The 13,170-nt window shown below is 45.7% G+C and overlaps 1 protein-coding gene across 2 annotated transcripts in view; it reads right to left on the reverse strand.

Annotated features, from left to right (window-relative positions):
• Positions 1–13,170, reverse strand: part of FRAS1 (Fraser extracellular matrix complex subunit 1) — a 109,026-nt gene that overhangs the window by 71,415 nt on the left and 24,441 nt on the right. For both annotated transcript variants that reach the window (XM_063415489.1, XM_063415488.1), the window contains exons 3-6: positions 3,756–3,863; positions 2,344–2,436; positions 1,010–1,169; positions 340–473 (exon numbers count right to left, since the gene is read on the reverse strand). In XM_063415489.1, the coding sequence (XP_063271559.1) occupies positions 340–473; positions 1,010–1,169; positions 2,344–2,436; positions 3,756–3,863 (495 nt within the window). The remainder of the gene's footprint in view (positions 1–339; positions 474–1,009; positions 1,170–2,343; positions 2,437–3,755; positions 3,864–13,170) is intronic.

The following is a 13,170-nucleotide window of genomic DNA, read 5'->3' on the forward strand; positions in this document are numbered from 1 at the left end:
CTGTGCTCAACAGAAATAAAAACATTTCCTGATCAACTCCAGATTTTTTTTTTTGAGTAGAAAACAAAAACCAGTTTCTTTAGACAGAATTTGTGCCTAATTAACCAGCAAAGGGATGATAAAAATAAAATGCTGGGGGAAAGAAATTATCAGGGAAGACACACACAGGCTTCACCATCACTCCACACCATTTCTGCAGGTCAAATATCTCTTTTCCAAATCACCCACTTGTCACCCAGAAGCTTTGCTTGCTAGTTTGGTCCCCAGCATGAGAAATGCCCACTGGCCATGGAAAAGGAGGTGTTGAGGAGCATTCCTAGAAGGCTGGCGGGTCCTGACCTGGCTGCAGAGCAGAGGCTGGCAGGACGCTGTGGAGCACTGAGTTGCACCATCCCTGCAGACACACCTGGAGCACCGACCCAGGCTCCAGCCCTCACCATCCTGGAACACGTGGCCATCGAAGGAGCAAGGCTCTAAGGGACAGGAAAACAAGGGGGAAGTTTCTTTTCCAACGCCCTTATTCCCTTTCTGTCACCCATCATTAAAACACAGCTTTTGTGCATCTCAGAATTCAAAACTGCAGTTTGTCAAAGCAGGGTAAGAGGGTAACAATTCCACCAGTTTCCAAGGGGCTTGTGGATTAAGAGCTCTGGGTACACTTCTCCCACTGGGACTCCACAAGAAAAGGAATCCAACAGCTGAAGAAGCATTTTTGGAACTTGCAGTCCAAGTGCATAAGAAATACCTGAGGGGTTTTTCCCAATTTTAATCTCCAAAATGAGGACATATTAGGCACATCTGCTCTGCCTAAAGCTTGTCCCCACCTCTTGGCCCATGGGAGAAGCCATTAAAAATGTAAACATGGCAGCAGGACAGAAAGGGAATTACAAGACATGCTTGCCTCCAGTATTTTCCCAACAATACTGAAGAACAGGAAAAGAAAAGCTTCCCAGATTTGGGGCTAAAAGGAGGTTCTGAGCTCAGATCAATAGAACCAGACAGTACTCACCACCACGGCCCACACATTTGGGACAGCAGGAGCCCTGGGCAGTGTCCTGCAGCTCCCCTTGTCCACAGGTGAGGGCTGGGCAGGTCCTGGGGCTGCAGGTCACCTTCCCGTGGGCACAGGAGCACCGGACACATCCCGAGCTGGCCCACTGCGTGCCGTGCTGCACACAACACAACCAAAGGCACAGGAAGCACAGTGAGACCTGGAAATAAATCTTGTTCCTTTTCAAGTTGCTCCTCTCTCAAGGATGAGACTTGGCACTGATAAAAAGTGGCTTTCTGGCCATGTGAGAGTGGAACTGAGATGTGAAATGTGATTGTAGGTACAAATATGTCCATATACTTCTTGTGGAGATGTCTACCCAAAGAACAGGCTCAAAAAGAGCTAAAAGACAAAAGCTGCAGCAAGAGAACAGCACAGGAAAAGGCAGAAATAGCACAAGAAGAAATATAATGTATTATGATAAAACACAGTACCACCAAATCACAGGCACAAAGAAAAATGAGAAAAGGATGGCTGTGCTACCCCTCGTGTTCCAGTTTTTATTGAGCTTGTACCAGCTTCATGCTGGCCATGCCTCATGCTGGAACAGAGGGTTACAACATCCATCTCAGGTGTGGAGAGTACAGCCCACATATGCAAATATGTCTGGGCATTTTAGCATATTTCTTGAGATTTGGACCTGACTTGCCTCTTGTCAAACAGAAAAGTCTGTAAGAGACCACACACAGGACTTGAGTTTGCTGTTAAGCCATTTTTCTACATTTGCCAGTTGTTTGACATGATTCATTAACTACTGCCCATGAATCTTGATTTTTTTCTTATCTCCAGACACTTACTCTGATTATTTTGGCCTTTCAGCCCCCCTAGGTGAAACCACATCCCAGAACCTGCTTCTTGAATAATTCAGGATTACAGAATACAGAACCCAGGTCGCAGAGCAGCAATCAATCTCCAGCAGCATAGAAGGCTGCTGAGAGAAAAGCCTTCTCTGAGCACAGCTAATATGTCAAGTTCCTTGTGCTTTGCTCCCCTTCTGATGTTACTGCACTGTCTCAGTCATCTGCAGAAACAGCAAAGGGAAGGAACAGGTGGGGAAATTTCTCCCATTAAGCCGTGCAGGATACACGATTGCAGAGTTACACATTCCCTTTCTGCAAACCCTGCTGACCAAACTCCTGCTAAATTCCACTATCTGACAGTGTCAGGCTATAAATGCAATGATCTATTCTTCTCCTGCACACCAGCTCAGCATCCTCCACTGGCTGAAACAAACGGGGAGCTGAAAACAGGAAAGGATTGTCCCCTGCTGAGGAACTGGACGCAGCACTCACGCTGTGGATCTGTCCTTCGTGCTGGCAAAATCCTTCAGCTCGGGAGGCACACTCGGGGCAGCACTTGTTGGAGGCTATTTGGAGCACTTCTCCCTGAAAAGAGACAGGATTCCAATAAACAGTTGACATCAAACAGGGACTTTAAAATGAAAATGAAGCCATGAGGCCTCGCTGGACCTGGTGCTCTCAGCTGAAAAGGAAAAGTTTCAAGTGAAATACAGAATGCTGCTACACCATATCCCCTTGCTGAGAGGTGGCACAGCACTTTGTGTGTTTGACATTTTACCCTCAAAATAATGGCAGAATTTATACCCCCCAAGAGTATAGCTGGGAATTCTTCAGCTGAACCAGTTTTCAAAGAATAGAAAACACTTGTTCAAGACAAAACTCAAGGTTCTTCACTGAAAGGCCACTGAGAAACATGGGACAGAAACAAGATCAGCAATATTTGCATAAATCTCATAATGAACAGATAAGAAGTAAACCATGGAGAGGGACAGTGATTTCTGACCTTGCTTTTCTGTTGGTGGTTTAGCCTCAAAGCATGAAAGGATATTCTTCTTCTGAGATCCTTGGTGATCCTTTTCAATGTTTAAATGACCAGATGTTTTTAGAACACTTAAACATTTTGTCTTGATGATTGCCCGTGTCAAGGAGTCACACAGATTCATTTCACACTATAAACCTATTTCCCTTTATGAGCTTTTAAAGTTGCCACCTTTTCATTTGTCTGATTTTTATCATTTTATTTAGTGCACTCACTATTAAGTGTGCCATGACAGCACTTGATTTCCCTCCTCTTTAGCACAAAAATTCCTGCTAGTTCAGTCTTTAATCAATACACAGCAATAATAATGGGGAAAACCAGTAAGAATCAAAATTATTTCCTCATTAGTGCTGTCATATTGGGAAACATTTTAACCTGCTTCACAAAGCCATATAATTATACTGACAGCCTCTTTAAAACACTCATTTTCACTGCTATTTGTGCACTCTACCCCAGCAATCCAGATGTTAATGCAAGACCAATTCCATGGCCAATTAATGAAGACCCAGACAAAGACAAGCAGGAGACAACGAAAGCTCAGCAACCATCACGAGGAAGAAGAAACGGGAAGACAGACAATCTCAGCTCTGTTGTTGCTCAGCAGAGTGGAAAGTGCCCATCTGCACCTTCCAGGGAGCCCCAGCCCCACCTCCAAAGGAAAAGGGACTGGAAGCTGGGCTCATGCTGGGAGGTTCGAGCCCAGTTCAGGGGCTTCCTTTGGGATCAAGCTGCTCCAACACCCAGCCTCCAGCTGGAGCGCGGCGAAGGGGACAAAGGCTTCACCACGTGTTTTCACTGCAAGGAGGAGTGCAAGGACCCAAGAGCCTGTGCCTGGCCCTGGGCAGCCACAGGCACTGTCCCTTACCTTCTGGAAGTCACACTGAGGGGCTTTGCAGACTGTAGGCTCACAGGTGACGACACTGCTCCGGCATCGGCAGTCTTGGCAAGAATCCGGCTTCCAGGACGTGTTATTCTGCAAATAAAGTTGGAAATGGGACCCATGCAGCACAAGGCACATCCTGTTTTAACAACGTGTCTCAAACAGCTCCACAGACTGCAACAGAGCCCCCCTCCCTCCCACACGCTTATCATGCCCAATGCTGGCACTTTTCACTCAACAGCTTCCAACATGCAGCTGAAAGACAAGGCCAGGCACGGCCAACAATCAGCTCCAACAGCAAGATAATCCAACCTCCAAGAACTCCAGGTGAGTACATCATCCCTGGAAAGCTTTCCTGTAATCAGGGTCAGACTGCCCACACTGCAGGTTGATCCCAGGCTGTGCTGAGGCAGCAGAGGTGGCTTTGAGGCAAACTCGCTCATGGACACGTGGCCAGGTACGAACAGGCTCTACCTGGACACGTTTGTTCCAAAACACCACGAAGGAGACTCTGGCCAAGCAGAGAGGCTGACAGATCTGGAAACAGCTGTTGCCACCATTCGGTCAGTGCACCCAACTAGAACACCCACAGCTAATTCACAAGGGTTTTCACCATCCCTGCTTAACCACCTTCCATTCCCTCCACGCTGAGGTCATGATCCCCTGCTGCTTCCACAAGAAAATGGGAAGGGGAGGATCAGCTTCTCACCTGAAACACTGTGTTCAGCTAGACAATCCCTGTCCCTGTTGCACAGCCAAACACTGGGCTAAACTGACACCACACAGGATGTTTTCCTGTGTAGGATGCACAGCCCCTACCCCAGCAATCCAGCCTCGTTTTTAACGGATTTGCAAGGAGACCAGACCTTGCTGCTCATTTACACCATGTAGTGATTTGCTTCAATTTACTCACAGTGCAAAGTACAACTTTGGCAAATTAAGCTACGGAAGGATGATTAACAGTTGACTGCCATGAGCACATTTACAGCTAACTACTAAAACTGTTAAGCATAATGATAAAATACTGAAATGTGCCTTAAAGGCCCATTAGGCTGCTTAATGAGAGAAAAAATATCCTGAAAAACCAGGCCACTTGCTCAGGCACTTCTGTCGGGTGTTGGATCAAGAGTGTCAATCTGCAAATATTGGGACAGCCAGAAATGCTGCAAAAAAGAATCCTTGTGTCTCTCCCCTGCTTTCCAAAAGCCTTTCTCCCACATCAAACTGTGCTCCTCTCTGTGGCAACAGTCATGCACGCGTTACAAACACTGCAGCAGCGTCAGAAGCTTTGGGAGATTGTCTCTGGATGGAATGATGGTGGCAATGCTGACCTTAGGAGGTGCACAGCCCCTGGGGGTACGGCACCAGCAAGGCCAAGGACAGTAACTCCTGCCCAGGAACACAGCTGGTTCTCCCCTCGCTCGCACACGGCTGCGGCTGCAGAACAGAAACCCTGACATCATCTCTGCCAGCAGATTTATGGTGCAGTTAGGGAAGAAATGAAGGTTAAGTGATGTGTGTGCCAAGCTTTAGCTAACACACACATCGGAGTTAACTCATCCCGCTGGCTTCAGCAGCGCTCTGTGTTTGAAAGCTGGCAGCTCCCTGCAGGGAAGCCAGCCACAGGGTAACCAGGAGTGGGAAGGGAGGGGGCAGACTTAATGCCCCATCTCTTGGCTCTCCTAAACCTTCACCTCTGACCTCTCATGCTTACTAAAATTAAAAAAAAAAAAAAGGAAAATAATTTTCCCAGTGGAATAATAACCAAAGGACTCTCACGGCACAAGGTCAGCACAGAGCCACCCTTACTGACATTTTGAGACTGAAAAGCTTAGGTTTGTGGTAAGAAAACCCCTTTTTGCTCTTCTTCCTCCCCTGGTTTCTATCATAGCGCAAGCAGGCTGGCTCCTGTCTGTGGGCTCAAATCAGCTGCTTCTAAATTCGTTTTGCCAGGTACCAGATCAAAACCAAGACTTCTCTGCAGTTTTAAAAAATTCATTATCTAGCTAATAGTCAAGAAATTACCACCTGATTTGCTGGGATATGAGAGTCTTCCAAGCACCTCATGGTCTCAGCATCCAGGTCTTCGTACAATTCAACATTTAGCTTAAGATTCCTGGCAACAGACCTAAAGTTCAGTTTGGAGGGTCTGGATCCCACCTATCTGTCCTGTTGTGAGGCTTTGTTAGTGCTCACCCAGCACGTACAAAGACACTTCAAAGCTCCCAGTTCTAAACATAAAGCAAGACTTTTCAGTAGACACTTAAAGAACGGATGGAAATCGCCTGACGTCTTCTCCAAGGCTCTGCACCTCAGTGGACAAATTATCTGCTGCAATCTAAGTGCTGGATTCCAATTCTGTTGAGAGTGTATTTTTATCAATGACAACTTAAGGGGCTTTTTCCTTACAAGTACTAATATAATTAACAGTATAAATAATGAAATACCATGCAGAGAGCGCTTTGAAGACGGAAAGTACTCCTTAAATGCCAAGTAGTGCCATTATAATTTATTAATTCCCTGGATTTCCCTACATCAAAAGAAGAAATGATACCTAATTCAACTGAATTTTAAAACACTATGCTGCAAGGAGAGATACATCTACATTACTTGGGCCAGTCTGCAGAACAGGGGCCAAAAGAACAAGAAATGCTCACAAACCTTTCAAGCCTGCAAACACCCAGACCAAGACAAAATGAGATAAAACTGGAGACAGAGGAGCACAGTGTGAGTATGTGATGAGTTTGGAGAATACTGATGAGGATTTAGAAAAAGTCAGGGGAGAAAAAGATAAAAGAAGGACGCAAGAGCACAACAGGCAGTAAAAGCAAAGAAAAAGCCAAAGAGAAAAAGAGCAGACATGGAGCAAAGGGAGCCCAGAGCAGCTGTGAGTGCTCCTGGTTTGCTGTTGTCACCCTGTCACATTAACCAGAGCACAGAAAGACCTAAATCTCTTGGACCGCTGCTTTTTCAACTGGCCATTATAACTTCAGACAGCTGCACCTGTCCCTCCTCTACCTCAGCAAAAAAAACACCAAGCCACCAGTCTGCTATTAATATGTGAAAAGCCTCAGTAATTTAATCAGGTGCCACTTAGCATGGGATATCATCACCCCAGATAACAGTCTGTGTGCTATTCTGGTGGATCGATTGGGGAAATAAGAAGCATACAGCAGCTGGTTTGTGTCCCCTTTCCAGCTCTTATGGCTTCCTGAAAATATCCAGTCCACCCCTAAAATGTCACTGGATGCTGGAGTGTCCCTTGCCGCATGCAGGACATGTAAAGCCAGTCACTGGGGTGGTGGCATTGCTGCAATTGCTGAGCAGGGTGAAGCCAGCAGAGCACAGCTGCAGCCCTCATGTCAGCCAGGGGTCGAGCTGCAGATTTGTAGTGTCACACCAAAAACCAGGGGGTTGTTGCTTATCCTGTACCCCACTAATCACCTGATGATGATGATGAGGGGTCTGGAACACCTCTCTCATGAGGAGAGACTGCGGGAGCAAGGCCTGGTTAGCCTGGAGAAGACTGACAGGGAATCTCATCAATCCATACAAATCTCTCCAAGGTGTGTCAGTGGGATGGTGCCAGACTTCTTGGTGTGCCCACTGGCAGGACATAACGTAAGAAGTAGCAGCCATAAACTAAAACACAAGAAGTTCCACCTCACCACGAGGAAGAACTCCTTTCCATGAGGGTAGCAGAGCACTGGAACAGCTGCCCAGGGACCAATCTCATGTGGACTCATTCCTGTGTTGCCTGCTCCGGGTGACTCTGCCTTGGCTGGGGGGTTGGACTGGGTGATGTGCAGAGCTCCCTTCCAACCCCAGCTGTTCTGGGATCCTGTGATCAACCCTCCAAGAGGCTGCTCTGTCCCCAGACCCCCAGACTCTGGGGAGTGGGGAGCCCACACCACAGGGAGAAACCCCAAGGGGAGAAACTCCAAAGGGAGAAACCCCAAAGGGAGAAACCCCAAGAGAGCTCCACCTCTGAGTTCCAGGTCGGATTTACCTCCCAAGTTGTTCCTGTGCCAGAGACAACTAAGAAAAGGCTGGGATCGGGTGTCTCAGAGGAGGAATTCCAGGCTGCTGTGTTGAAATCGCAGGCAGAGCCCGGAGCAATTACACTTTTGGTAACAATTACCAGCATCACCCACCGGCTGCCAGGCGAGGAGCCCTGGCACCGCAGCTCCACTTTCATTTGTCATTTCCACTCCAATTACCTGACAATGCCAGGCAATTGGCAAGAGAAGCCCAAACGAGGGGGAAGCAGAGAGAGCACTGCACGGTCTGTGGGGATACCCATTAATGGAGCAATGAGGAGATGAAAGTAATTCGGAGACACATAAAGGATTCCCAGTGTCCACTGGGTTTGGATTTGATGTTTTATCTTCGGCAATGGGGAGCTGTTGCTCTGCTGAGTGTGTTTTCAGATCTGGTATTAGCTGGCATATAATAGAAACTCCTTGACAAGGGGTTTTTTATGGGCTCGTTCCAGCATGCCCACAATCAGAGAACAACATGGGAACGACTCAGCTCAGGAATCAAATGGAAATTCAGCTCCTCTCAGTGGAAACAGCTTTAGTCCTACAGTCCTAGGAGAGTACAGAGCAGTTAAGGCAAAGTGCAGGGCTTGATTAACAACACAGCAACATGAACACGCTGTTCCAGGAATTGGGAAATAGTTCTCCCCTTCTTCCAGTCAGGGAATTAAGAAGTTACATAAAGTAAAACAAGGTACTGTTTTCACAGCTCAGCAGTCTGCTACATTTCCAACTATTAAAGTCTTTCACCAGTTGTACCAGCCTTGTAAAAATCAAGACTCTAAAAATAACATTTCCCAGTAGTCTTAAGATATTTCAGGGATATGATATTCCAAAATACTCTTCAAATACTTAGGTGCTGTTGTAATATTCATGCTTTCATATAGAGACAGAAGCAGTCACCAGGAAAGGGCCCAAATGAACAAAATACACTGAGAAAAGAGGATAGAGGGAGTAAAACTATGGTTTCAAATCATTGGTTCTCACCAGGATTTAAATCAGCACACAGAGGTCTTTGTCCAGACCAACAGGTCTGCAATTCAGACCAACTGCTGCATTTTGGGAGCAGCAATGTTCCTTTAGAAAGGTTAATGCCTTTTGGTTTGTCACTATGAGGTTCACCCAAAACAACTTGCAACCTCTTCCCACATTAAATCCATCTATGAACAGACATGGTGAAAATCCATCTATGAATGGACATGGCAAATGACTCAGAGCAAAAACTATTACTATTTTCTCCCATTTTCTTATGCTGGAGATTTTTTCTGTGCCCAGTTGTGTGTTTTGATGAACTGCACACATCAGAAATTCTCTGCAGCTTCCAGGAATAACATTTGGGGTCCTCCTGCTGGTTTTTGTCCCCTTTGCCCAAGTAGTTCCTAACCTGCCAACTGGCAGATTTCCAACATCCTCCCCCAAAATGACTTCTGAATGGATATCAAACTGCTAATGGATGTCAAACCCGGAGTGCTCGATTGAACAGCCATGAAAAAGAAGGGAGGTAAGGGATTAATTTAATTTAAACTAGATCACAGCTTTAATGATAGCACTTATTACAATATAATGGCTATTTCTGGAGCAGCAGGGGTGCCCATATCTCTGATGTGTGATGCTCTGGATACAGGTGAACCGATGGCAAAGCACCAAGGAGGTGATGTTCTGCCTCCTCCAAATGATGCTGCCTGGTCAAAACTTGAACCTGGGAGAGCTCCCAGGACTTCAGCAGTCAACAGCAACTGGCAGATGTGTCAAATGATGAAGTGAGATTGCCAGCAGGACACGGAATTTCAATTAAAAATGCAGGTTCTGGTGGGCCACATGCCTCCATGTTACCTGCATCTAAGCCAGGGCAGAGTGAACAAGACAGACTAAGCCTTTCATCCCACTTCTAACAACAAAAAAACCCCATCAGGCCATGAAAATCCTTGATTCAGCAGAGAAAGGAAATTGCCTTCAGTACCAGTCATAGCCCTCAGAAGCTCTGCACCAGGTGAAATGTAACTCTAATTCTACTTCTTGAAGGCAACAACCCACTCTAGAGCAATTTTGCAAGCCATGTCAGCAAATACAGAGCTAGCTCCAATTCCAGGCTGGATATTTAGGAAGTATCCTTTCAAAGCAAAGAATTACACACCTCGAATCCTGCTATTGTCACTGTGGGTCCAAGCACACTAATCTCCCATACAGCTCCCACAAAATACAACCCTTTATATCCTTATCTTCCATCTCAGCTCCCTGTGCAGCAGATTAATAAACTGGTTCTCTCTTCCCTTCCAAAGGGAAAGAGGATCCCTGCACAGTCATTAATCTTGGAGAACAAAGGCTTCATTACCGAGCAAAGATGATGGAGAAAAGCCTGTAGAATAAGGAAAGGTGCAGACTGTCCTCATGTCCTCCAGTACTGTTTCCCACATTGCTCTGGTTCACTGGGAGCTGTTGAGATTCAACAAGGGGACAATCTTATGTCCAAAACCAAATCAAAATCATGGCAGCAGAAGGTGGGTAACACCTCAGTGCTTGACTCAAACACAGGCTCCTTGCTGCCTTCTGCTACAAATAATTCAAATAATTGACTCTGGTGCACAGAAACTACAGGGCCAAAACCAAAATCAGGCTTAAAATATCCTGAAAAGGACAAAGATGATACAGGTATTTTTGTGCTTCAGCATTGTGAAGTATGATCCAGTTCACTGGGATCAAGAGGGACAGCGTGAGGGGAAGGAGAGAAGTTGTTAAGCAGCACAGTCCTTGGCATTCACTGGGTCACACATGCTCTAAAAATGATGGGTTTTTTACAGTGACAATAAAATCACATCAAACAACCGAGGAGAACTACGGCTAATTACCCCTCGCTCTATGAAAAAAGGAATGCCAGGGACACAGAAGCTTATCCTGTTCAAGAGCAGTGAGCAGACTGAGGGAGAAGAGGCAAAACCTTTGGAATAACAGCACCAGGGAAACAGCCTTGGCCAAAAGGTGCAGTGGAGGAAAAGATAACTCCAGGGCTAGAAAGGGTGGTCAGATGAATCACAAACCATTGGTTTTCAGAGAAGGCGGCATAAGAAACAGCTGTGTGAGGCATTTAAACTCCCTCCTGAGAGGCAGATAGAAGATGAACAGAGAAACAGGGCATAGGTTGGTTGCAGCAGGAGAAGTACCAGTCTATTAATTAGTATGATTTGCCATCAGTTAGAAATAAATCATATTATCCATTGGTGAGTGGCAGCATTCGACAGGAAAAAATTGCACTTGTTTCTGAGCTCATGCTGGAACAGTTCCTTTTGCTTTCATTAGTCAGAAGCACTGCATGAAAGGTCATGGCAAAAAAATATTTATTTAAAATTAAAGCCCGGTAATCCTATCGAAAGTATATTTATTTTTTCGATGCATAGCACCATGACTCTATGACCTGATTTCCATTACGGTGCCAGGGAGATGTCAGGAGTTGCTCTGAAAATAACCATGATCCATACTTGGAGCATCTCTCCAATTTGTTCCCTTTACCACAGTTCCTCTTCTACAGCAAACCTGATTTTACAAAATTTGACTGTCCACAGGAGAAGCAAGCTCAGGGACAAAGATTACCCTAACCTCTACAGCTACTGCACATGAATTTTTGTCTCTCACCCCCTTCTCAGTACTTAACATCTCTCTCAGAATAAATCTGCGGTAAAAGCTCAGAACAATTTATATGGCCAGCCTGTAATGGGGGCTGGAGCAGCAATGGTAAGAGGGAGAACACACATAAGCACTTATTTAGACTCTTGAACACAGACTGGGGGGTTCCTAAATCTCTGCAGTGCTCATCGTTTTAAAGAGGGACAGTTTTATGTCAAAGCACTTGGCTCCTTCACTGTAGTGATGTCTTAATCTACAGAAGCTGCTCCATGAAATATTTAGCAGAGGCAAAACATATGCATCCCATAAGTTCAGGCTGAGGAAGGAAATGCATCTTCCCTCCATCCTCAGGCAGCGGGAACAGGCTGGGTATTACAGCAAATAACACCTGAGAACATGTTTTTGTTAGCCATTTTAATTCTTCTTCTTTCTTAAGCTTGCATGAGTGCTTGGTAATGTGTTTTTCAAAGCACATCCCTGGCGTACACGAAGCATCAGGCATCACTGTCCGCACGGATTCAGTGAGAGGAATAACACAGAGCTCTCCTCACATCCCTCTCCATGCCATGGATATTTGCCAGGCTGAAGATTGCTCGCTGACATGGTGTGAGCCAATTCCTGTCAGGCTACTTCACGCTTGGTTAGAAATAATTGCTGCCTCATTACAAATTTAATCATGACACTGTGATATGGCAGAACTCTTCTTTGCGATCTCCTTCTCTTCCTTCTTGAAGAAGATGTGAAACAGATTAACTGTTATGCAGCCTAGGCATTTTTAATTCTTTTCTTTTTCTCCTCAAAGAAGGAAATCCCATTTTCCAAGATTTTATTCATGTAGTTTCTAACACGGCTTGAGAAACATCTCACAATGCTTTTAACTCCAGGTTCCTGCAGGAACCTAAGGTTTTTTGTTTTTCTTCATCTGTATCTACTTTGACAAGGTCTCAAAGTAGAAGAGTCCCACACTTGAGGGCTTGCCTGAACCCTGAAAGACTCACAGCTTCCCTGAAGAATGCAGAGATTTAGGAAAAGTGGCACAGGAAACACTCCTGAGGGAAGTGTTCTCTCTACTGAATGGGTTAGGAATGAAAGGTTCAGGATGGAGAGGTTCCCCCGTAACACAGCTGTAAAACTTGAGAGATTATTCCACACTCCTCTGCCCACCTTCACTCCCACTGTGCCATGAGTGCAGCTGATGCAATCACCAGCCTGGCACCTTCCTAGAGCCACAGGAATGCTGCACCAGGGATGAATGGGACCTATCTGAGTGCAGGGATCAACTCAGCTCTAAGGAAGAAGCCCTCCAAAGCAAAAGCAGGTTAATCTCCTTTGCTGCACAAGACTTAATTTCTAAGAACATTGCAGCAAAGCACAAAGGAACATTCCCAGAACTACAAGTACTTAGAGCAGCTCCAATCACGATCCTGGTTTCAGTACATCTATCTCTCCTGAAGATCTTGGCGATGGGAATTCTCAGCAGCAAGGCCTTGGTGCTTCCAATACTTCATGTGTCTCTCTACCTGTTACTTCCTATGCTTTCAAAACCAGCAGCATGTAAATAAAGCACATCCTGATAACAAAAAAGGGTAGGGGATTTAGAAAAATTCTCTGTTGTACATTCCCTTCCTCTCCTTCCCCATTTTTTCCCCCCTCAGCAAAATAAAAAAAACCAAGCTGGGAGATTTGAAACTACTGAATTAACTTTCTTTCCTGCACAGCTCTTCCACTCCTCTGCACTGGCA

Source organism: Prinia subflava, chromosome 18 (genome assembly GCF_021018805.1).
Source record: "Prinia subflava isolate CZ2003 ecotype Zambia chromosome 18, Cam_Psub_1.2, whole genome shotgun sequence".
In the NCBI taxonomy this organism is placed as follows: domain Eukaryota; kingdom Metazoa; phylum Chordata; class Aves; order Passeriformes; family Cisticolidae; genus Prinia; species Prinia subflava.